General features: G+C 45.4%; 1 protein-coding gene across 2 annotated transcripts; it reads right to left on the reverse strand.

The window, feature by feature from the left end:
• Positions 1 to 64: 64 nt before the first annotated feature.
• On the reverse strand, positions 65 to 18,328 carry Ac3 (adenylate cyclase 3). 2 transcript variants are annotated; one of them, XM_089594165.1, is made up of 9 exons: positions 16,985 to 18,328; positions 8,454 to 8,833; positions 6,273 to 6,557; positions 3,598 to 3,881; positions 3,183 to 3,514; positions 2,773 to 3,117; positions 1,054 to 1,365; positions 421 to 756; positions 65 to 359 (listed from the first exon to the last, which is right to left on the reverse strand). In XM_089594165.1, the coding sequence occupies exons 1-9, from the start codon at positions 17,651 to 17,653 to the stop codon at positions 177 to 179; spliced, it is 3,126 nt and encodes a 1,041-aa protein (XP_089450291.1). In that variant the 5' UTR covers positions 17,654 to 18,328; the 3' UTR covers positions 65 to 176. The 2 variants fall into 2 exon arrangements, with proteins under 2 accessions (XP_089450291.1, XP_014212888.2); XM_014357402.2 differs by having other exon boundaries at positions 16,979 to 18,328.
• Between the last annotated feature and the right edge of the window lie 5,815 nt (positions 18,329 to 24,143).

A 24,143-nucleotide genomic window follows, 5' to 3' on the forward strand; every position in this document is an offset into this window, starting at 1 on the left:
TTTTAGACGACAATGGAGATAAAAAACAACTTCCCGATCGAAACTTCTTCTCTGCGCCCGCTGCCCAAAGTCTCCTTCCTCGTGCGATGGAGTAGCAGCTCGGTTTTATTTGTCTCGCTCTTTAAAAAAGCTCCTGGAGATTTATTTACCATCAGTCGGTCAGTGGGCGAACTCCTTTACTGGTAGATAATGGGATGAGCCGGCTCGACCGGCAAATCGCTGTCGAGGTGGAGGAGCTCGCCGTCCTTTTTGATGAGGTAGTGGGTGAGCAGCTGGCCCTTGCCTTTCACGAACACAAGACCGCGTTGCTCGAAACCGTAGCCGAAAGGCTCGAGGATCTTTCTCGTCTCGTCGGTCACCTGCGCACAAAACGACGAGTTATGACAATGGAAAAGAATAAGCGGTTGAGGTAATCGTTACCTGGAGGCAGCCAACTTTGCCGGTACTCTCCATCCTCGAGGCGACGTTGACCGTGTTACCCCAGATGTCGTAGTGCGGCTTGCGGGCACCTATGACTCCGGCGGTCACCGGCCCGTGATTGATCCCCATCTTCAGGACGAAGTGATTAAAGCTCTCTTTGTTGATGTCCGACAAGGTCCGCTTCATCTCGAGGGCAAACTCGACCAGCCGGGACAGGTGCTGCCAGGGCGGCGCGTTCTCGTCTTCAGCCGAGTCGCTTATACCCGACGCCGCCATGTACGTCGAACCGATGGTTTTTATTTTTATTATATCCTTGTACTGCTCCTTTTCCAGAATCTAAATAAAAAAACGACAATACAATAATTATACACGATCATCCGGTCCTCGGACAGATGTTTTTTTTAACAAAAAGCAACCCCATGTGAAAATGAAATTACCCAAAAGAACTTTTCTTATTTTCTAATTCCTGTGTATACACATACAGTTCGAATAAAGGATATTCATTTGTAGATCATCATCACACAACAACCATTGATTGCACCAAGGCATTGCACCGGTGTAAAACTCGCAGAAAAAAAACAAAAAACAAAAACGAAAGTTGACGATTTTTAGCTATTATATACGTATACTCACGGCATCGAAATCCGAGATGACCTCGTTGAGGAACCTAAGGCACTCGAGTCCTTGATTGTTGATGGTCTCCTCGCTGTAAAAGTCCGTGTAGTTGGGCATACTGGCGAACAACACCCCAACTTCGGCGTAGCTCTGGCTGTAAAGATCGTCGTGGTGGCGGGTGTTGCGCGTCGACAGGAAATACGTGGCCACGTGGGGTGGCAGGATGTTGAATATGAGGACGCCGTTGCGGCGCTTTATGTCAGCCGCGCGCTCCTTTTGCGCCTCGACCTCCCGTCCTCGGAGGAACAGTATCCTACGGGCTCGCTCCATCTGCAAGGACCCGATTTATGCGCACTCACTCGACGTACACGTATATACAGTGCCTCCGTCTTTCGCGCGTACGAGATCCCACTTAAAATTTTGCAAAATTCATCGCACGGCTCGCGAGGAACGGGGACTTTACGACGACCTCGTTTCGCGAGTGAGTGCTGCTGCTGGTGTATACATCACGAGCTCTCCCTCAAAAGTGGCTCCTAAATAAATCATTCGAGGCTCGGTGCTTTGAATCAAAAACATCAACAAAAAAAAAATAATCATTGGCTCCACGACAAAGAGTCTTTGAGTGTAAACCAGAGAAAAAAATTAAAATTCTTGGCATCCATAATTAACTCGTAAAAGTCAGCCTCCTCATCTTTCTTCGAGCCCGCCCCTCCCTATGGCCTTTTTCTCTCTCCTCCGCAAACGCACATACGTACTCTCCGAGACGGACAAAAGCTCCCCCTGTGACGTGGGACGAGAAATTCGAGTGCCGGCCGTTTATCCGTTAAATTAATCAATGGTCAATTCGACCCTCCCTTGCCCGTGCCAACACACACACACGCGTGGTGTGAATTTAATTTCTACGCGAGCACGTGATGGTTACAGGATGCGAGAACTAGGTCGTTGTTGGGCTCTCTTTGAGGCGAGATTCTTTCTCCGCCTGTTTTTCGCACCCCCCCCTCTAATGAGGATGCATGTTTTTTCCCCCCTCTGTTGTTTTTTCTCTCGATGCCGTGACGAGATTCCGTTTTTCTACCTCCTCTGCTATTTTTAATCATCAATTTTATTTTTAACCGTTACAAACCTTACTGCATCGGTTACTTTACTTTTTTTTTTTTTCTTTTTGCTCTTGTAACGGTGTTCTAACAATAGTTATACGACCGAATGAATGAATTTTCATGCCGTGCGAGGGATCGCAAAAAAAAGCTCGATTCTTAAATTAAACCCGATGAGAGCTAATAAAAGCCCGATGGTTATAAAAACGCCTTCGCATTATGAAAAGGACCTTGGGAGAGGTTTTTCCTTTACCATGTACGGGTGTACATACACCGCGATAAGAGGAAAAAAAAAAAAAAAAAGGTAAATAAACAAAAGTAACGCCCTGCCTGCGAGCGATGACCATTAAAACCGCTATCTCTGTGTACGTCAATATTCCAAATTCAATCGACTACGCCCGCAACCGCCATGAATTTTCATCTCTCCCGGAGCATCGTAAAATTCCCCATCGATTTCTAATCGTCTCCATCATCCCTTCCCCGTCGTCCACTCGATTCCAATCTCTCCCCCGGGAAATAGATTACTATATCCCTGAGATAGAAAAAAAAAATAAAAAAAATAAAAAAACCCAACGGCAAATCAATCAAACCCAGAGTTGTAGTTATTGCGACGCAACAAGCAAATGAACAAACAAAAACTTACGTATCGAGCGACGAGTAGGAGGACGAAGGCTATGGTGAGCTGAGTTGCCGAGAGCGAGTACTTGAGGTGTATGAGGTCCTGATCGGGCGAGGCGTTGGCCAAGTCCTCGCGGTCGAGGCTCGGGCCGAGATAAACGATGTTTATGACGCACTGAGCCGCGGCCAGCGCGTACATCATCAGGCCCTTCATCCAGTAACATATGTAGGTCGGCATCGATATGACCACGAGGGCCAGAGCCCCGATGTACGAGTAGTAGGATGGATAGGGACACCGGGGCGAGTAGCGGGCCGTCACGTTGCTGTTCGGGTTGTGCGGGTCCAGGTTCTCGATTATCCCGCAGTTTGCCTGTCGACCGTGTCATTGATACTTACGTAATGAGAGAAAAAAAAAAAAGGGCACCGTAGTCTTACCATGTCCAGCAGTATAAAGATCCCGAGGGAGAAGATCATGAGGACGGCCAGGGTGCGCCGGAGCCAACCAGCCTGGATCGAGCGGCCGAGGCAGGTGGCGCCAGCCAGGAAGACCGCGAACAAGCTGACCGCCACTGCACCGCCCCACGTGAACGGACCCCAGGGCTGGAACTTCCAGAGCGGCGAGGCGCACAACAGCACCAGCGGGCCACCCAGGAGGGATAGCGGCGAGAATGCCTCCTCCACCCCGTGAAAGCCCTTCTCCAGGCCGGGGTCCTTGAAGGCCAGCGTCAGCCCGGACGCGTGGTCCTTGAGCTCGGCCCCTCCACCCACTTGTTTTTTCATAATTTTTACTACACTTTGACACGTCTCTGTGTATAGGTGTGGAAAAGGGGGGGGGAGGGGAGGTACGTACCCCGGCTGTCTAGCTCCTTGCGCAGTCGTTGCCGGAACTCCTCCGAGTCCTCCTTGGTGCGGGTGTCGGTGACCTGGGGCAGGGGCTTTTGGATGTACTCGACGTCGTTGAGGGACGCCAAGCTCTTGGTCTTGGCCGGTTGGAAGGGCCGCTTCGCTCTCACTATGAAGTACGTGATGATGCCGGCCTTCTTGAGCGCCTCCTCGCGCATCTCCCCGTACGCCCGTTCCACCTCGAACTCGTCGTTTAAGAACTGATGAGTCACGTTCGAGATGTGCACTCGGCTGGGGGACACCGAAATCAAGGAGGGAAGAACCATTTTAATGCTGACACGGAGCTTTTTTTTCTTTCATTCCACCAAAACTTGCGCGTCTTTTCTTTACAAAATATCTGCCAGTGTGCGAGTGTATAGACTGCAGACAGCAATTTCATCATCTCTGCCCATGCACACTCGAAAACCATCAACTCCTCAGCAGAGTCCATTCGTTGGTAAATAAACGCCACGTCGAATGGCCAATAAAAGGCCACTCGAAACTTACCCCATCATCATCATCATCGTCCATATATCCCGGTATCAGAGACGGCGACGAGTTTTTTCTCCCACCCAACCCCCCGAAGAATAGCCATCGTATACCGTTAACCTCGAGGAAGCGGCATTAGCCGGCTCTCGTGCTGTATACAGCCACCCCACCCCCCCGACCGTTGGTGTAAATAAAAGCTCCGCACACGCGCGCTCGAGTATAACCACCGGCGTCAAACTTTCCGCCGCAAAAGCCTCGCCCGTTTTCCAGCTCCCCCGACTCATAAGCGTATAAATCAGGCAATTCCAGCTGCGGACGGCACCCGATATCCCCCCCCTCCCCCTCGGCTCTTCTTATACTCCCTTTGCTCTCGCGCTTCTCCTTTTTCTCTAGAGATGGCACGAACTACTTGAACCCTTGGCAATGGGAGCGGAGGGGCTGGAAAGGCTCTTTTTCTTTCGGCCCTTCCTCTCATTCTCGGCATGTGTGTGTGTGTGTGTGCGTGGCTTCCTTTCGAGTGGAGATGATGCCTATGGGCCTCGTGAGCTTTTTTTTCGTTCGAACCGAAGCTTTAAAGTTCCAAGTGATCTCAGTTTCATGTGTTTCCCATAATTATAGAGGTGAAAAGGGAAGGGTTTTATTAACGGTAAACACGAATAGAAATGTATTCTATAGTACTACTATTTGTACGTACCAAATTAACAGCGAGTATCTTTTTTTTACAAAATTTCCGCCCGAGCGAGTCCTTCCGACTCACCTTACTCATTCCTGCATCCAACGTATCACTCGAACCCTAAATTAATCGCCTCGACGAGACTCGTTCCCTTAATCACGCAAAACATCACACACACATACGAGAGGCAATTTGGCACGAGTCAGTTCGTATATACACCGAAAAGGAATCCCTGGCGTCCTGCCGGGGATGGGACGTCGCGCCAGGAGACTTTTTAATACCTCTTAGCCGACGGCTCTCTCCTGCAGCCGTGCAGTCCTTCACGCCGGCGTTGGATCTACTTGCTCGTACCCTTACTTACTCCCGGGGCCATCCACTTTTCTCCCGTCGCCTGACTTGACCCCCTCCCCTCCTTCTTTTTTTTCAACTTTTGTGCACACACCCCCTGCTCGGCAGCGGCGTCGTTTTATCGGAAAGGACGTTCCGAGTGTAATTACTCCTTTGGAGCTAAATGCCGAGCGATGCTCCAAACTATGCCGTGCTCGAGCACCGTAGGGATACAAGTCGACCCCGAGCAATTTAACTCTCTTCTTTTGACTCGGAATCGCCGCGGAGCTCACCCCTCGCTCGAATCACCGAGACAAGTTGTGAATACGTGCGCGATCGCGTTAACAAGAAATTGACGCTTTAATTGCACGTGATCCTTTTCTCTCGGCCGAGATTACGAGCTTTCGCTTAACGCTACCCTGGGTATCTTTGATCCAAATAACTCGGCCGGGTGATTGGGAAATGAATGAATGGCCGTGTGACCTCTGCCGCAACAGAGCTTGCGAGTGAGCTTGCGGATGTGTACAGGAGTAATTAATTTTTGAAAAATCATCGGTATATCTGAGGTGACACGCTTTTTAAGATTGCTTAGATAAGCATAAAAGCTGGTTAGGAGTAACAAAAAACACGTCACGATGAGAGCTTTCGAATGAATTGAGTACAGACAATAAGCTGACTCGAGCTTTTTTCTCTCCCATGCCTCATCTCTCTCGGACCAGCTACACGACTTCCGTGCCATACCATGCAGTATACCACCTACCATTGGGTTGCAAATAATGTCCATAGGCGTACGTTCACGTGCACACACGTAGAGGTGCATTTTTTTCTCTGTTATACGCTATATATACACACGCGGGTATAAGATAATGGTTATTACACGCTCTGATGAACATGGCCAGTCTATAGAGGACGGATGCAGGTGCATCGCGGGGACTTTGTGAATGGCTCGAGAGCCTCTTTGATGTTGTTTTGTCGTTCCTTTGTATACGCGCGTATACGCTTATTACCGGAATCGATTTCATTTATTGGCTTTGACGGTGAATTCGAAAAACCACTCTGTATGGCAACGCGGAACACAAGAGCCATTCATTCGGATCTTTGAAAGGAAAAGGTTTTTTTTTCACGAATAGAAAGAAAAAAAAAACCAAACTCACCCAGCTTGTCCGCTGCTTTCCATTTTGTTGGCCAGCTCGACGTCCTTGCTGTAAACGTCGAATTGCCATTGTTTTTGTCCGAGCACCCCAGCGAGAATGGCACCGGTGTGTATGCCAACCCTCATGTCGACCGGACTGTTGGTCTTCTGCTGGACGTACTTGATCGCCTCGACCATCGACAGGCCCATGTGGATGCACAGCACCGCGTGATCCGGACGCTCCTGGGGCGCTCCGCTTATGCAGTAGTAACAATCGCCCAGGATCTTTATGCGCAGCTGCTCGTATCTGGGGACACGTTGATTTTCAACATCAGACTCTCTATCGCTACCTTTTATGATTTTTACATTCTCTTTTTTTTTCTACGCGTTTGCTAAAACATTCCTAAGCAACAATCGTTCCGTACGTGATAAACCGCACCTGTCGCACTCGTCACAAATCGATAGTACAATACCGTTCTATTGCTCATTCACGTAGCACAACGCGTGAAAGCCAATAAAAAAAAGTTGAAAAACTTATCCCCAAAAGAATCGTTATATACATATAAGCACCGAATAGACCACCAAAACGCAAGGGAACAACTAACGCGTGTAAACGCCCATTGAGAAAAGAGCCAGCTCTCGCAGTGGATCTATTTTTCGCCACCTACCCTCCATCGCCTAGTCTCTTCCCCCCCCCTTTTTTTATTGCTCCTCATGTACAACTTATCGATCGTTCATTACACGCGTCCCAGCTGGCTCGGACACTTTGCTCGTCGTATTATTTGTTCAGCCCGAGAGCGGCGGACGTCCGCGGTGGACTGTCAACATTCCGGCGTGCGTTTGCGTTGTTTACCCTTTCACGGTGCGCGGAAAAGTCCGCTCTGGAAAATAACCAGAGTTGCGCGTGAGTGTTTGGATCCATTGGGAAGTTCAGCTGATGTTATTTCGTTTTTTCAACAAACACTTTTTTGGCGCAAGTAGTTTTTTTTTTCTCGAACAAACTTTCGGAATCAGGTCGTGGCAGGTACCTCGTTACTATCGTCCCTCCCAGCTGTTGCGAAGAGTGAGCAATTTGGTCGTGTGATTGAAGAAAATGAGGAAGCCCCAACCGAATAAAAGTGACGAATGGAAAGTAATTCGGGAGCCGAGTGTTGGACGAAGGTTCGATTTTCACATCTGCGGCGACTCGGCCATTTGCTGTACGGTAGCACAGCGTTTCCATTATTCACCTCGAAATAGCCCAAACCGCGAACAAGAGTTCCTTACCCCCCTGTACCCTTCGGTTTTAAGTACGGCTAAAGTGACGTATCCAAGGGGGGTAGCCGTGAGATGATTAACCCTGCAGGGCACGTACTTAGCAACGCTTCTCCCCACTTCCCCTTGCTTGCTCTCGTGGAATTTCAGCGAAATTGCTGGCACGCGTGCGACCCAATTTCTTTTTTTAACTTTTCCCCGGCAAGGGAGATTAATTTTTCTTTGGTTCTGGGGACGTTTCAGTGATCTCATTGTGCCCCGACAACCGAATGGGTGTATTTCTCGGTGATGAAGTTTCTTCTCGCGAAAGGCCTCTTGTTCCAAGTTTGTTGGATCCAAGTCCGTTTGACTGGTTACAGGAAGAAACTTTCTTTGCCTTCTCAAAGGCAAAAGATTAGTCAAAAGAAGAAAATTGCTACTCGGGTGACTATAGGAAACGTCTAAATTATGAGTTATAATCTCTCTCTCTTTTTTTTTTTTTTTTTCATTGCACATTCGTGTATACGTGTTAAGGTATACACGTTTAAAGCGTGGTAAGTGTATTATGGTAACGTTGATCAATATTTTAAGGAAATCCAAGGAGAGGCTCCGTAAACTATAATTTGTCGCCCGTTTTGTTGAAATAAACAATTTTTTTTCTTCAACGATTGACACGAGTGCAAGCTTTTGACTTGACACACTTGTATGCATATGTTAAATCTGCGACGGGCCATTTTTTTTTCACTCCACGCACTTTCTACATTGGTTTTTTCCTGTCATTTACAGTCCAAAAGTGATAACACGACGAGATTGAATGTATGTATATTCATGTAGACAACACATGTTTGTGGCGTTTCCTCCCACGTTACCCGCAAAAGAAGTCCCAAAACAACAACTGTTTAGTAAAAAAATAATTGTAATAAATGAGTAAATGTAAATTCCCAATTGACGTGGTACCGAAAGCACTGACCTCTCGCTGAGCTGGTCGAACCTAGCGAACAGCTCGTTGAGTATTTTGACGAGCTCGCTGGCCGAGTAGGTGGACGAGATGGCGGTGAAGCCGACGATGTCGGCGTAGAGTATCGAGACGTTCTCGTGCCGCGACATGTAGATCTTTTTGAACTGCGTGTCCGTCGTGGCGTCGAGGTCCTGGCGCATCTTCACGGCCACGTGCTCCGGCAGGACACTCAGGAGCAGGCGCTCTTGCTCAGCGCTCTGCTCCTCGATCACCAGCTGCATCTCCAGGCTCTGCTTCGTCTCGAGGAAGGCTCGGCGCTGCTGGAACTCCGCCAGGGAGTAAGTCGACGCCCCGAGGATTGCCGCGCACACGCACAGGCTTATCGTCAGGATCTGAAAATAATCGAGAGGATTTTTTTTTTTTTTTTTTTTTTTTTTTTTTTTTTTTTTTTGTACACGGATAATTTTATGTGGTACCGAAAAACAGCTTATTTTAGGATGTTTTATTTTTAAATACAGGATAGTTTCCAAAGTCTATGGCGCAAGAAAAAAAAAATAACTCGCATTGATAACACCCGAACACGTGGGAGTAGGACTCGACATAGTGTGCCATGAGAATAGAGTAGGGTCGCGTGTACACATGCATGTATACCGATCGGCAGGTTTTCGGCTTGACTTTGACAAAGCCTCTTTTCCAGCGCCTGTACACGTGGGACGTAATCGTTAAACGTAACCAGTAGCAGGTCAGCTGCGGGTGAAAAAAGGGGTTGGAGCAAAGTGGGGGAAGTTTTACTTTTATCGCGCATCACCCCGCCCGTGACACGATTTGTTTTTTTTTTTTTTTTTTTTTTTTTTTTCGTTCTCGCGACGCGTTTTACATACCCACACGTGATTGTACATACACATGTGCTGTTTTGCTCTTATCGTGATTGCGCTCTCTGGCAAGTAGGTATACGTAGTTACCCGTACAGTAGGAAATGTTTTCTTGATTTGTCCCCCTTTCAACGAGTCGTAAATTCCGGAGATAAGCTGTTTTCATTCTAAATACTCGAATCATCAAACATTTGACGATAAGGGGTAGTTGAGGATGGTCTCGTCAGATGGTATCGGATTTTCTATATTTACCAGGGATGCCTTGATTCACATTCCTTTTTCTTCAATACAAGTCCTCCTTACGTACGAACGTATGTTGGGGAGAAAGACTTTGAATGCTTTGCTTGAGAAATTTTATCGATGCCCCCACGCTCCGCAAGCTCTGCGGATAGGTATTTTTGCTCAGCAGCTGTTTCGAGTCGATGCAAAAACGCGAATGGATGCTGAAAGAGCTGCGAACTCGCCGAGTCGATATAACGGTGTTGCATTGAAACACAGCCACTGAAGCACGGCGAATCGATGATTTTTTTTTTTTTTTTTTTTTTTATCGAGTAGGTTCTATTGTAATTTTTTTTTTTTTTTTTTTTTTACTTTCGATCTTCAAGTGTTACAATTTTAAGATTTATGATATCTCAAAAAAAAAAAAAAAACAAAAAAGGAGAAACAACGTTACTCACTGCTGACTTCAAAACAATTCAACTGATTTAACGAGAGAACAAGCTTCTTCCTTGCTCTGTTAAATATATTCCGACAAATAAAGTAAAAACCTGGTTAAACCAAAATAAATAAGAAAAATAAAAATCGCACTATTACTTGCAAGCTACGGTCGGAAAAAAATCATCTTTGCTGGATTCAAAAGTAGTCCAAACAAAACACATTTGTACCCGATCTCTGCTAACACACAAAAAGCTGCCTTTTCAAACATTGAGCCAAATAACCCAAATTTCCCCCGAAGCGCACGATTCGCCTTCACCAAAGCGGACCAAAGCCGTAAACCCACCCGCCTCAATCAGCACACTTTTAATCACGAAAAAAAAAAAAAAAAAGAAAGAACCCAACACCCGCAAACACACAGAGCGACAGGCCGTTTCCTCGTTAGCCCAAACGGGCTGCTCTCAAAGGCCCCACCGGCCAGCGGAGCCAAAGGCACAAAGCGCCAGGTGCAGTAATTTCCAAACTCTCTCTCTCTCTCTCTCTGTGTCCCTCCTATCTCTTCCCGGCACGCGTGTACCTACTCCCTCCCTATATAAGAGTATTTTCTCCTTTGTGACCTGCACATACTTTGAGCGTGTCCGTGTAAAGCTAATGATTATTACCTCGTCTTTGGGTGCGTTTGTGCCCGCGCACGTGCAATTAGCAGAGATGTAGTGCACGCTGCAATCAAGCGCGACCGTCGATTCCATCGGACACATTCCTCTGTAAGCGTATACGCGTCGCCCACGAGTGGTGCGTATATAATACTATCGCGACGCCTTATCGTGTGTACCCTGTGGCTTTCATCATCATCATTGCCATTTCTCCCTCCTTGTACGCGGCACTCAGGACACCATCGATCGAGCTCGGTGCTGAGAGTTTTTTTTTTTTTTTTTTTTTTTTTTTGCCTCTACCCACCGTCAATAGACTAGTGGCCTTAATTCTTCTTGTTCTCCTTGCGTTCCTGAGCTCCTTGGGTGTACCTTTGATATTACGGTGTGATTTTTTCTTTCTTTCTTTTTGTCACACATGTTCAGATACCGGAGAGATCGGAAAGGTACCGTGTCGAGGAAGTGTTGCGATGTACTAGCCAAATTTAATTAGTTACGTTGTCCAAGATATTTACGGAGCTTGGGGGGAAATTTATCCACAAGTAATATAATTGACATTTTTAAAACCTCACATTTGTCGGTCGATTGCACTTTAATGGATCCACAAACCCAACGAATGGCCGACGCGTTGGACAGATGTTTGAAAAAATGCGCAAAGCAATAAAAACTCTTGCCTTTAAAACAAACGCCAGTGTGACGAGAGTGCGAACATCAACCCGATGAAACGTCATCCGTCATAAAAATAATTTTTTTCTATTTTTTTTTTCAAACTTAAGAAATCTACAGCTTGGCAGCGTCAGCCACGCCTGAATGAAAGTTTCGGGTCGCACGTGCGCGAATATAGCTGTGTGCATCTAGGCGCCAAAGTATCTGTCACGATGTGTGCCAGCGACGCAGCGAACTTTGAGCGCATTTATTGTTGAAAGAAAAACAAAAAAAAAAAAACAAAAACAAAAAGCAATATCGAGGGCTCTGCGAACTTTGGCGTTTAGGACTCCCTTTGTGTACAACACGTGGGGTGAACTAGTAGGCCGCGCGCTCGGTGATTTGTGTACAACGTTGGGGCAATTCGTAGCGATTCGCTTTCATTGAAAAACGACGATAAAAAAAAAAATTTGACAGAACAGAAGTCGACCCGGCGTTGGACGTGACTTTTCGAGATTTTTGATCTTCCGGCAGTTTCGCTCGGAAACTTTTCCCTGATGGCCAAATCGATACGAGAACGCGTTCGAGGAGGGAGGAAGCGCCTCGGAGTTTTCTTCGGTCTTCCATCGGGAAATTTCATAGTTGTCGAGCGTCGGGAGATTGACGCACGCGCGTAAGGGCGAAACGTTTGACAAATAGTTGATCATCCGACAAATGGATTCAAGCTGTTTTCCTTGCAGAAACAGCTCTCTGGAGCAAAAAAAAGAGGACCGAGGAAAGTATTTTTTCAACTCCTCAAGTTGGCGTACTGTTATTTCTGTTGGTGAGACTCTGAAGAACAAGGAAGTACTCGTAGCTGACGATACAATCAACGGTCAGGAGAATCGGTAATTTATCTCGAGAAATGGATGTATCGTTAAGCCAATAGTTTTCATCGAAACTGTTACGTTACAACGACGATTCACTATAAAAAAAAGCATGTTTTTCATAGCCCGAGTGAAATCCGAGTGAACGAAAAAACATGTATTTTACCATGCCCGAATCCTCTTTGGTTTGAATAAATAACGGCATTAACGCGGAGTGACTGATATCCACAAGCGGGCAAAGATTTTCATCCCACGGAACATTAATCTGACGGAGGATGGAAAGAAAAGGGAGGGTCGCTTCGGAAGAGCGCACCGCTCCGAAACCAGACCCCATAGGCCGAGCATTAAGCGAGAGTCCCCCCCTCGGGCTCCGATACTCGAATCTGCGTCTAAGATTACGATACGGGAATAAACTTTTGTACAATGCTCGGGAGGGGAAAAATAAAAGTTGCCGAGTATTGCTTGTCCACCGAGAATTTGATCCCAGAAAACAGTTCGGAAGTACCGTGAGCTTGATGTTCTTTGTTCTCTGATACTATTTTTTCTCGGTGGTTTGAAACATTCGAGGAAAACGCTCCCATGGCTCATATTCGCATTTGTATCCAGCAAGTTTTATTTACCATTTCGTGTGTGCTACGAGAACTGCGTAAACAGATGAATGATGGAAAAATAGAAATCTGAAAACATCAACTTTGAAGATGGAAATTAAAAGAAACTAGCTTATCACTTGTTCCCCTGCAATTTCAAATGGACACCAAGTGATACTTGAAATCGAATGGAAAGAAGGTGACCAAAATAATGGTAGTTTTCCTACGAGTTTGAAAAGTCTCTGTTTGCAAACCCAGAGGTTTGCGGCCCAAGCCGAAGGCGAGGGACGTAACGAGGTTCGTAAAGGAGACTTTTCGAACGAGTTCCGGAAAACTGCTTTTTCGCCCGAGGAAGTACCAGCCTCCCAAAACCACCCGAGGGCGGAAACATCATTTTTCATCTCATACTCTTTGAGATGTGGTTAATGTTCAATTACACTTAATTGGGCACTCTCCCGAGATGAACCTTTTTTTCTATTTAGATGCAGATCTTAGTGTCAGATACTCACTTGATCGCTTTTTTGGGTTTGCGTGTATTTTTCAAACTTGTCTCGTGGCGCTACAACGCGGGTCTGCAAATTAAAACTGCAATGATTTAGCCTCGCACGTTTCATGCGTACACAGTCGTGTTGCTGTGCATGAAAAAAAAAAAAAAAATACTTGCAATTCCAAACAGCGAAAAAAATATAACCCCAAGCTATTAATCAAGAGCCCAACACGCTCATGATCCAATTATCCTAATGAACAGGCCGTGTTTCTCTGCAGAGAGAAAAAGAGAAAGGGGAGGCCGGGAGAGGACTAACGAAGCGCGAGAAACTTTGGAATCGCACGACGGGCGTTATTCAAAACTACCATGTAACAATAATAATGACACGCAGGAGGCTTTTCAAGGGAAAAAGGGCTTTTAATCGAGAATCCACGCTTTCGCGGTACCTATACCCGTGCACACGTTGTACACGTGTATTACACAGCAGTCTCCCGCAACTCGCAATCTATTTCCAATTCCATCGGCATTGTCCCTCCGTTCGATGGAGCTGCCAATAATGGATCGGCTCTTCTTTCCCTTTTCTTGTTCAGTTTATTTCGTATACCCACGTCCGTGGCTCGCGTGACTGTAAAATTAAGACGGCGGTGCTCTCGAGAGCTGTTGGCTTTGCCGATAAAAAGTAAAGTTGTTAATTACAGGGTGGTATGTGTAGGCCCATGTAATTGGGGAGTTGCTTTTGAATACTGATAGGACAGAAATTTTTTTTCAAGGAAAATAAGCAAATACGGCACTGGTGTGAGGATTAAACGAAGTAACGAGTTTTAATGAGATATTTTTTTCCGGAAACCAAGGGGTAACATCATTAGCGCCGCTAACGCGGCAATGTTTTCAATTTCGATTTCCATCATCGCAACGAGACAGTGTACGCGGCGAAACGGACGTGTACGGAGTTAGTTTTAATTATTCGTATGATAAATTATTGTGACGCCCAGTTATAATTAAACAAAATGTCACACGAGCACCTCCGACCGTGTAAATAAACACTCTCTAATTTATGGATCGCGTGGTACTGTAACGAAAAATTTATTCGGCTCTGGTAATTTATTTCAATAAAAGAGCCACCCTCACTTTATGTGCATCGATTGAAAAATAAAAAGTCCTTTTTGAATTCCCGAATCACTCCACGCTAATTTTCATATCATCATTAGACGAATATTTAATTAAAAAAAAAAAAAAAAAATCCCAAAAAAAAAGGTAAAAGAGCAAGTTGAAGGAAAAATACCGGCGGAATATGTAAAAATAATATCTTACAACAGCGTCTGTGTGAGAGTGTAAGCTAGTAGAATCAGCAAGCGTCGCTCTAAAAAGCCCGGCTCATCCCTGTGTAACAGCAAGGGAGGGAGGAAGGGAGGCCTTATCAGCTCCCTCGCGTAGCAGCCAACGCGGAGCTGCAAATTGCAAGTTTCAAGGTTGCCTCGTGAAAGAGAAGCACAGCCCTTACGTGTACGTGTGTATAGGTTTCCACACGTGCGGAGGGGAGTCGAAGGTGTGGTACGAGCGGGAGTGTAAAACATACACGTGTACATAGCGTAGGGGATGTGTTAATGTAAATGCGACGAGCGAGACGGAGAGGGTAACGTATACGTAGTCCTTGCTCGCTTTTAGTTGCTGCATGTGCGGCTCTTTATCCCCAGGCCCTAGTTGTACGGTTTATCTATCGAGTCCCGCGGCCATTGTGCAAAACCACATACGTTCTGCTAACCGATGCAACGGTATGAACTGCTAATGAGGTCTTAAGTCAACTGCACCGATTAAAAATGCATCTCGAGTTGCAGCTTGAGCCAGTATTACCTCGAGTAAGTTCAAAACGACATTGTAAACAAGCTTAATACAACGGCCTTTCACAAGTACAGCAGGATGTGTCGATGGACACCTGATAGGTCAAGCAAAAGTTGAAGTTATTCGTTGTTGCAGCAGTCAAAGCTTGCATGGTCAAAAGGACGAGCGATACTTGAACTTTTGAGCTTTTGTGTGGCCCATCGGAAGTATACATTGTAATCTGGACCCGCCTTGCGGACAGCTCATTATTAAAGTTGCCCGAATCATTGGTATCGTTCGTACCAACCCAAGCTTTCCGAAGTAGCTGAATGATTTTACACTCGTTATGGGTGCGATGTCTTTTGAAATCGAGGCCGAGTAGACTTGCATGGACAGTATAGTCAGATTACCATTTTAGTGCTACTAGATTTTGAGACATTTTTTGACACGACTACCCGCTCGGAGGAGGTTTTCTCAAACAATTTTACGCTTTTATTAGCAAGTGAAAGTCGCAGTGAATCATTTGTCAGTATAAATGCAGGGTCTCGTTGGACGGAGTGAGTCCATCAACAGGTGTTACTCAGGACGGACAGCTAGGCCCTAGACTTGCTTTTTCTCGTACACACGTGACATAATAGGTGATACCCGGATCCATAACTTTTGTCATCAGGATGATGTTATTCAGCTACGAGTCGAATCAACTCTATAAAAGACTATACGGCATTGACCACCAGATAATGGACTGTCAGAACCAATACTGTGATTTGGCTGTCCGTCTCGCGGTGACTCTATATACCATTATTCCGCCTGTAAATAGAGCTGCTTGCTAATCGAATAAAACTTTTTTTCGGTACAAACATTCCAATTATTGAATTTTTTTTTTTAGATGTTTATAATCGATAACTAGTTGATTAGCAACATTTTTTTTACGTGTTTAAAATTTTTATCTTTTCTTTTTTCTTTTTTTTTTTTAAACATCAGAAAAATTAGTTTTTCATTTTTTTCACGTCCACTGGATTATTAAAAGTGCAAATTCGATGCAAAATCCACACTTTTAGCGGAGATTGTATGGATAACATGTTTATTATTCTCGCTTGAAAAAATACGCTAAGCGTTTTTGTTGTGATTATAATACAGCGTCAATCCAACAGCAGTGGCAAATACTGTTTGTACGGGGTACCCTCCAATCTTTTTCATCGCCTCGTACAATATCCGGCTTTGCACAATGAACTCGATACTCCATCCGTGAATTAACTGTGTGCTCTGTTTTTTTTTTTTTTTTTTTTTTTTTTTTTTGTGTATTTTTTTCTCTGTTTTGTTTGGGGAAATACAACAACATTCGCGTTTTATTAATGTTATTGATTCACAATGGACCACGAATATACGTTTTGACGAGAAAATAATGGTTCAATTTACAGCATGGCACCGTGGTGACGATTTATCGTTGCAAGCTGATGTTTTTTCATTCACGTAACGACACACAATCATTGACTCGTAGGTAAAAATATGTTTTTTGTCAAACAAATTCGAAATCCTCGCGTCAAAGTCGTAAGTCTCCGACAAAATCAAGTGCACCAGCACCTTTTCCACGAAACAATCAAAGTTTAATGAAAAAAGGAAAAACACCGAGATTCCAATAAAGCATTTTCCGCGCGACGATAAAAATACAACGGCAGATGCCACCAGCTGATACATATACAGACGGAAGCGCCGAGTTTGACGCTATTAATGCAATATCGAGCGTAATCACCGGAAAACTTCCCCTCGCCACCGCTGGCCGATCGATCAATCGTACACACGTCCCACACACGTATCGCCCGCTCGTTTGAACCTCGTGGTTTGATCAATTGTTACCAATCACGCTTCTTTTTTTTTTAAATTAATTAAAAAAATTTTTTTAAGCCAATCACCACACGGAGCTCACAAAATAGGCACACGTAGGACATAATGGTACTCACGAGAACCTCGAGGGGCACCGCGGTCTCGGGCCTGGTCAAACAGACCACGGAGAGCATGTACGAGGCCGCGGTGGCAGCCGCGACGAGCGCGCAGAAGGAGAACCTCAGCGGCAGGGTGGCAAAGTGCAGGTACAGGCCGAGGAGCAGCCAGCCGAGGCTGTCGCGTGGCGTGGGCTCGGTTTGCTTGAGGAACAGCTGCACGAGCAACTGGAGAGCGGCCACGAGCCAGGCCACGTGGGGCACGTACGACCAGAGCACGTCCCGCGCCTTGGTGCCCCTCTCGGCCCACGCGAGCAGCCCAAGGTTCACGACCAGGCAGACGAGCGTCGTCGCGCGCCTCACCGACTCCGTGTCCGGCAGGAAGAGGATGTACGCGTCGTAGCACACCGAGGCCACCAGGAAACACTGGAGCCCGCCCCTGCGCTGCTGCAACGACGAGCTGTGGTACAGGGACTCGAGCTTCGCGCTCGAGAAACTCGTTTGCAGGAGATTCGAGGGCCGACCGCGTTTCAGGTACGACTCCTCGTTCGAGGCCCTGTTGCTCGTGCTCTCGGCCGTCGGCATTTTCCTCACTTTCACCTCCTTCAGTTCAATGGTGTCCAAATTACCGTCGTCGTTGTTGTTGTTGTTGGTGGTACTCTTGGCGAGTTTGAGGCCGGTCAGGTCCTCTAGCATCGTCTCGGGATCGTCAAACGGGTCGCCGTTGCTCTCATGCTTGGAGTTATTGGCTCGTAACCCACTTTCGCTACCTGATCCTCGCTGCCCCTCGGCTGCCCGGCTCGCCGACGCTGGACTTCATTCTCACTTCCGGTCGTATATACGAACGAAATCGGCGCGCTCGAGTCAATGCCGTGTCGCTGATATCACATCCCGGTGTTGATTTCCCGAGATAGGCTCACTGTCTTTTTCACTTGTCGTGGCGAAATGTACGTATATTTCGAATTTGAAATCGACGTTTGGCCTGTCTTCTCCAATTGTTCGGATGTCCGGAAAAACAAGCTCAGGTGTGGCAGTAGAGAAACAATAATGCCCCGAGAGCACACACTCGTGGGGCACGAAAGAAAGAAAGGGAAAAAAAACTATGTAACTTCACTTCGCGGGAGCACCAAGAGCCCTTCGTTGGAGCACGAGCCCTACATCTCGCGTCAATCAACGGGCACACACTCGTAAGTTGTGCATCAGTAGGTCAAGTCAACGTTGGGGCAAACACGAGCACGGGCTACGGTAGCATCGGACGCGCGCACGCACCAAACCAATTGTGCTCGGTGCACCGAGTACAATATATTGCACAGGAGCCCTCCTATGAGCAGACGACAAAGTTTGAGAGCAGCGAGATGATGGTGTTGAGTGTGTATACGTGTGGCTCGAAGTTAACGCGGAAGCTGCATGCACACCGCCCGCGCGCGGGGGACTGGCCGGGTTACTGCTAGCGTCGTCCCACCAGCGGCGAAGGGAAAAAGCCCTCCTCGGGTCGATATCGAGCATCCCCACCTACCTACGAGCTTTCTCTCTCTCTCTCTCTCTCTCTCTCTTATTTTCTGGGTGTACAGTAGTAACGTGTCCTGCGCGCGCGCACCCGCATGCTCTCCCCCTCTTTATACGTACCTTCCTCTCTCCGTTCTGCTGCTGCTTTTTTCGCTGAGCGCCCTCGTCTTCGTGTATCCAACGGGGACGGGAAGAAAGACGTTGGCTGGCTGGTTGACGATGAGCTTTTCATTTCGAGCTTTTTTTCCTGCATTGTCGTCGCTGTTGTTGTTGTCCTCGGTGCTCTTGTTGTCATTGCATGGACAATGGCAGTCGAATCTTTTCACTATTCGTGCTCCTGCGCTATAGTTTTCTCCAACTCCCCCTCCACCACTCTGTCTCGCTGTGCGTCTCCCCATCCATTCGTGTGTCATCTTGGGATCTTAATTATCAATTCGTTCGTTAGCTTTTGGTTTAAAAACGTGGAAAAAGTCGTCTTCCTCTCTCTGTCTTCCTTGGAGCCATCTCGAGAGCCTCTTGTTCATCTCACTTGCAAAAATATACCATTGTCCTTCTGGTATCTGTACTCATTGCTCAAACTTTCCCCCCGAAACACAAGCATTTGGGGACCATTGGCTTGGGGGGAGGAGGAAAAAAAGGGAGCTTCGTCGTTTGTTCTCCTCTCGAGACAATACGTCAGATCCACGTGTGCCTTTACTCCAAGGGAGATCATTAACTCGTGACACTCGACTGAGGATGAAATATGAGAGGGTGAGACCGCGAGTGAGTCACGGCTCGATGATCTTTACATCACGGCATGCGTGCGAGGAATTTGATTTCCATCGGTTCACCCATACATCCTTTATGAATGAATCTTTCCCGAGTGTCGGGAAAACAAATGTATTCTCCAATCAAGAATCTCAATCACGTTGTCCAACCTACCTTCGATGTTTCTTTTTATTTTTGACCCCTTGCTATAACCAATAACATTCCTTTCCACCTCGTACACTCTCAAACAGTGTTTCAAAAAAGCGCCAGTCGATCCCATTTTTTGTTTTTAATTACGTACTCAAAATGACGGTCAGTTTCGGGCTGCCCTATCGAAGGTCTGACCGTACGCTGAGCCGTTCTACTGCGGAGTTTGGGGTTGCTTGCGTGCGAGGCCTTCGGATGAATATTTCGAGGACGTAGGGGCGAGGGGCTGGAGAGGATAAAAAAAGGGAAGCCCACAGTTATGCGGGCGCAACCGAGGATGTACAGTGTGAAAGGACCAGTCAAGGGGTTGCGCGAAAAGTGCGGATAAATGTTTTCGATGCTTTTTTTCCTCTACTCCCATCTTTTTTTTTCTCACGAGTTTTAAAGGCACTGGAAGGGGTTTGATTGAACAATAAGCGTGAAAGTTGCTCGAGACTCTTTGATTTCTTTTTCTTTTTTCTCTTTTTCGCTCTTGCCTGAAAGTTTTCATTGGATTTTCAGGGCATTTTTTGGGCACTCGCTTTTTTTGGATCGTCAATAAGTAATTAAAGGGTTACCAAGTTTTTATGAGAGTTTTTTTTTTTATTTAATAAAACGCTTTGACGTGGACGAATAATTGAGAGGTGGGTGTATTGATTAAAAGATTTTTCGCATCAGTCACCCGTTCGGATCGTGTTTGCATATTTGCATATTGCACGTACTTGCACAGACGAGTCGTTTCAATAATTTACAACTGACAGCATATACTTGCAATATTGGATTTTAATTTAACTGGCGAATAATTACAATGAACGAATAAATACGTTCTCTTTTTATGAAAATAATTCTTTCAACGACATTTATTTGTCCAATTTGAGCATTGGTTGAGAAAAACCTAGCCTTGGAATACGAAGAAAGAATAATTATCATTGACACAACATCCCCTATGTATCGTGCACACGTAAAAAAGCTTCGCAAAATCCAGAATACCTACGTGCCCGAACTGCTCGACGAGGCTGTCTCTTGTAAGAGCGACGCGGAGTCGTCCCATCCTCTTTGGCGTTCGCCTAATGTTATTAATTTTCTACGGTGTCTCCTCTTTTCTTCTATGCTTGTTTTTCCCTGGGATACTACACTGTCAGTAATTACGGCTTCTTTCGAGTCTTGGATCCGTCTTTTTTTCCCCCTTTCCACGCGTCTCTTTGCTGCCATAATTAGAAAAGCTAATTGGCGTCTCACAAACTTTCCTCCTATACCTATTTGTATGTTTTTAAAACAACTTTGAACGTATAATCAGTCGATGAATGAAAAAAGCTCTGTTGGCTCAAAGACTTAAAGTCCAATATATAGTTACCCCTAAGCCCCACTCTGTATTCCAGAGTGCGTGATATAATGATGCCCGACACCAGTCAATTTTCCAGAGGTTAAAATAATTCAAAACTCGATTCAATTCAGAAAGATCAATGAAATTTCCATCCCTCGTCCTTTACCTCTCTCGCCTACAAAGGTGGGCATGAAAAATCAACCGCGGCTATCGATTGATTTGTCCATAAAGATTAGATAGGCAAGGGAATCCATCGCTGTTCAGACCGGCCGTTTTAACGAGCCAAGCTTTTTTCCCTCCCCCCGTGCCTCCGTTTCGAGGGATGACGCAAGACCGTCGGCGTAATTGTGTTTGCCGAGCAAATGGCTTGGAAAAGTTCACCTTTGGAATCGTAGGGAATCTTGCCGATGCTTTTTCATCCCTCCATCTTCCATCGTGATTTTGCCTTGGACGATCATATTAATAAAACTGCTCAGTGCATCATCATCAAGTTGATTTAGCAAACTACCGCCAAAATCCGATTACCAATTTCAGCTTCATCGTTACAAATCCTCTACCTATCAGTGAACTACTTGCATTGTGGAAAATTTTTCCATCAGGGAGCTTCATTTCCACAGATAAATCCCCACCTTGGCGAGTTGCTACCTCGCTCTGGCCTGTATTTCAATAACAACATTATTCTGCAGAGGCGGAGGAAAGAAAAAACGAAGCGAAAATAAAGGATGTTGGTTGGGAGAGGCTCTTTGGATGGTGAGGAGGTGCACCGGAGATGGAGCGCATTATCGATATTCATTTAGAGGGAAATCTGGAAAGTAAATCTATTTCCTCAAAGAGGAAACTGCGCGCCGGCAAAAATCCTCATTTTCCTTTTTAATCCTGCAAGACAACATCCTTTGCGCGGAAAAAAAACAGGATTCTGAGAAAATAGAGGTATTCGAGGGGCTTCTCGTTGGTTTCTAATGTGCCGTGGGGATCACTGACGAATCCTTTTAATACAATGGATGTTCTCCGGATGAGATAAAGAACGGACCTGTGCTTGCGTTTTTTCTGAATTTTGACAAGATAAATGCGAAAATATAATATTCGTTTGTATTATCGACGACGACTCATGAAATATTTAGCACGAAAGAAATTCGTTGATCAACTTGGCGACGCGGTCGCAGAAATCGTACAAAATGTACTTTAATCCCATCCCGTGTACCCACGCATGAGAGTTTTATTCCCAGAAAAGGGAAGTGGAGGAAAAGCTTGGCTCGTGGGAGCGATGGAAAGGAGGCTTTTCTCTCAGGCCTTTTGAGAAAGAAGAGTCGTCGGGTGGAGGGACGGGGGGGTTAAGATTAGCTCAGGGACTCTTCCTTATCTCGTAACGGGAGATTATTGATATAGAGGGCTCGCCGATTGAGATGATTCTCTTTTTTTTTCTCGGCGAGGGAAAAAGGATTTATGTACATGTGGAAAGGGTGATTGCGTTTCCAGTTGGACGAGTGATACGGCTGCGCTCTTTTGTGGACGATTGGAACGAGGTGCTTTTGACGCGTTGTAATCCCATCTCGCCAGCTGTGCTAGACATGTCCCAGCCCACCGTATTCGTAATAGCTCTTTTGACAATAGTTACCTACCACATAGCATATACCAGTATGATTAGTGCTACAATCACGTGGTGTTTTGGGTTGGAGTTTTCGTAGATTCGTCCGAGTGTAGCACTCATGTTTAAAGAAGAGACCCGCTATTGTAAGAGTGGGTGAGTGGAGTGGGCGAAGTGAGTGGGAGGAAGGCACATTGTCATTCGAGGGAGCGCTGAGAATTCCCTTACATAACGTCAGGTGGAGGGTGAGAGATAGGGACAAACAAAAACGATTATGGAAAAATAAATCGAGGTTGGACAATCTGTTGTGCTCCTGACACGTTACACCACTACTGTCGAGAAGAAGTTGGAGTGCCACGAAATGGAAGGATGGGATGCGGATGGGTTCGATCACGTACTCGACATATGTTTGTATTGTACACTTTTGGCTGGAGACGGGTGGAAATAATCACGCAGTAGCTAAGGATTCGAATCCCAAGGATCCCAAGGACCATACAATTCAGGATTGTACCTCAAACAAGAAACTAGAAACCAAAAAAAATAGAATCAGTATTTTTCCAGACTATTAACTCGTTGAATTCTGGACTTAAGTAGAAACATCCAAAAGGGTCAGACAGATGTTGTAAATTTCAGTATTCCCCCCCCCTTAAAGTACTTAGAGTTTAATGTCGTAATTGAAGATAGTATCTGATTGTTTGTTCATCACCTTCATCAGTTTTTTTTTTCTAAATTGTTAACATGAATCATAGAGAAAGTCTTAAGTAGAACCGTGTGACTGTGGTCAGACAGCTGTCATAAACTCCATAAATCTCTTTGTATAAAGTAGTATGGTTTTGTTGTGATCGTCAGTAGAGTACTTGATTGTAACTACTGTTCTGTGCATTAGAAAAAAATTTAGATAGTATTTTTCCAAATGACTAACGTGCTCGACTACAGTTCCAAGTAGAAACAGCCGAGTTTAGTCAGGCAGCTTTTATAAACTCTAACAGCTCTTTTCGTGTAAAGTCATGAGTCATTCGTAGAAATATAAATGGTATTTTTCTAAATTTTTTATTCATTCAATTAAAATTTTAAGTAGAAACAGTCGATTTTAGACAGACAGCCAGCATAAACTCCAGCAGCTTCCCTTCTGCACCCGATCACACCTACATACTAAATACAAGATGTTTGTAGTAAAAAAAAACACAGATTGCATTTTTCCCCAATCGTTAGTGTAGAAAACTTCAGATTCAAGTAGAAACAGCCAATTGGAATCAGACAGCTGCAACAAATTTCTGTAGCAGCTCGTTTGAAGTAATGAGGGTTTGATATCTATTTCTAACATACTACGCTGTTGTAATTACTGGTTTGATTAAGAGAAAAAAATACGGATGGTATTTCCTAAATTATCAGCACGCCGAACTGAAGCTCGAAGTAGTAACAGCTGATTGGAGTCAGACAGCTGGCGCGTACTCCAGTAGCTTCCTCCTAAAATAATGAGTGTTTGATATTGTTTTTGGAGATATTAGTTCATTGTGATTGTTTGCTACATTATTACAAAGAAAAAACTGACGATAACTGTTCAAATTATTAATACGTCGATCTAAAACTTCAAGTAAAGACAGCTGATTGGTCAGGCAGCTGTTAAAAAATCGAATAATTTCTCCAGTTTAAAGTAATAAAGGTTTGATATTTTTGCATATGTGATATCTATTAACAATTATTGATTTTATTATTTAAACAAACCATGAACAATATTCTCTTAAATTATCAGCACGTTGATCCTAAGATTCAAGTAGAAACAGCTGGTTTGAGTCAGACAGCTGTCACAAACTCCAGTAGCTTACCTTTTAAACTGA

Source organism: Copidosoma floridanum, unplaced genomic scaffold (assembly GCF_036245765.1).
Source record: "Copidosoma floridanum isolate Cflo_tuat_1 unplaced genomic scaffold, Cflo_Japanese_pri ptg000021l, whole genome shotgun sequence".
Lineage (NCBI taxonomy): Eukaryota > Metazoa > Arthropoda > Insecta > Hymenoptera > Encyrtidae > Copidosoma > Copidosoma floridanum.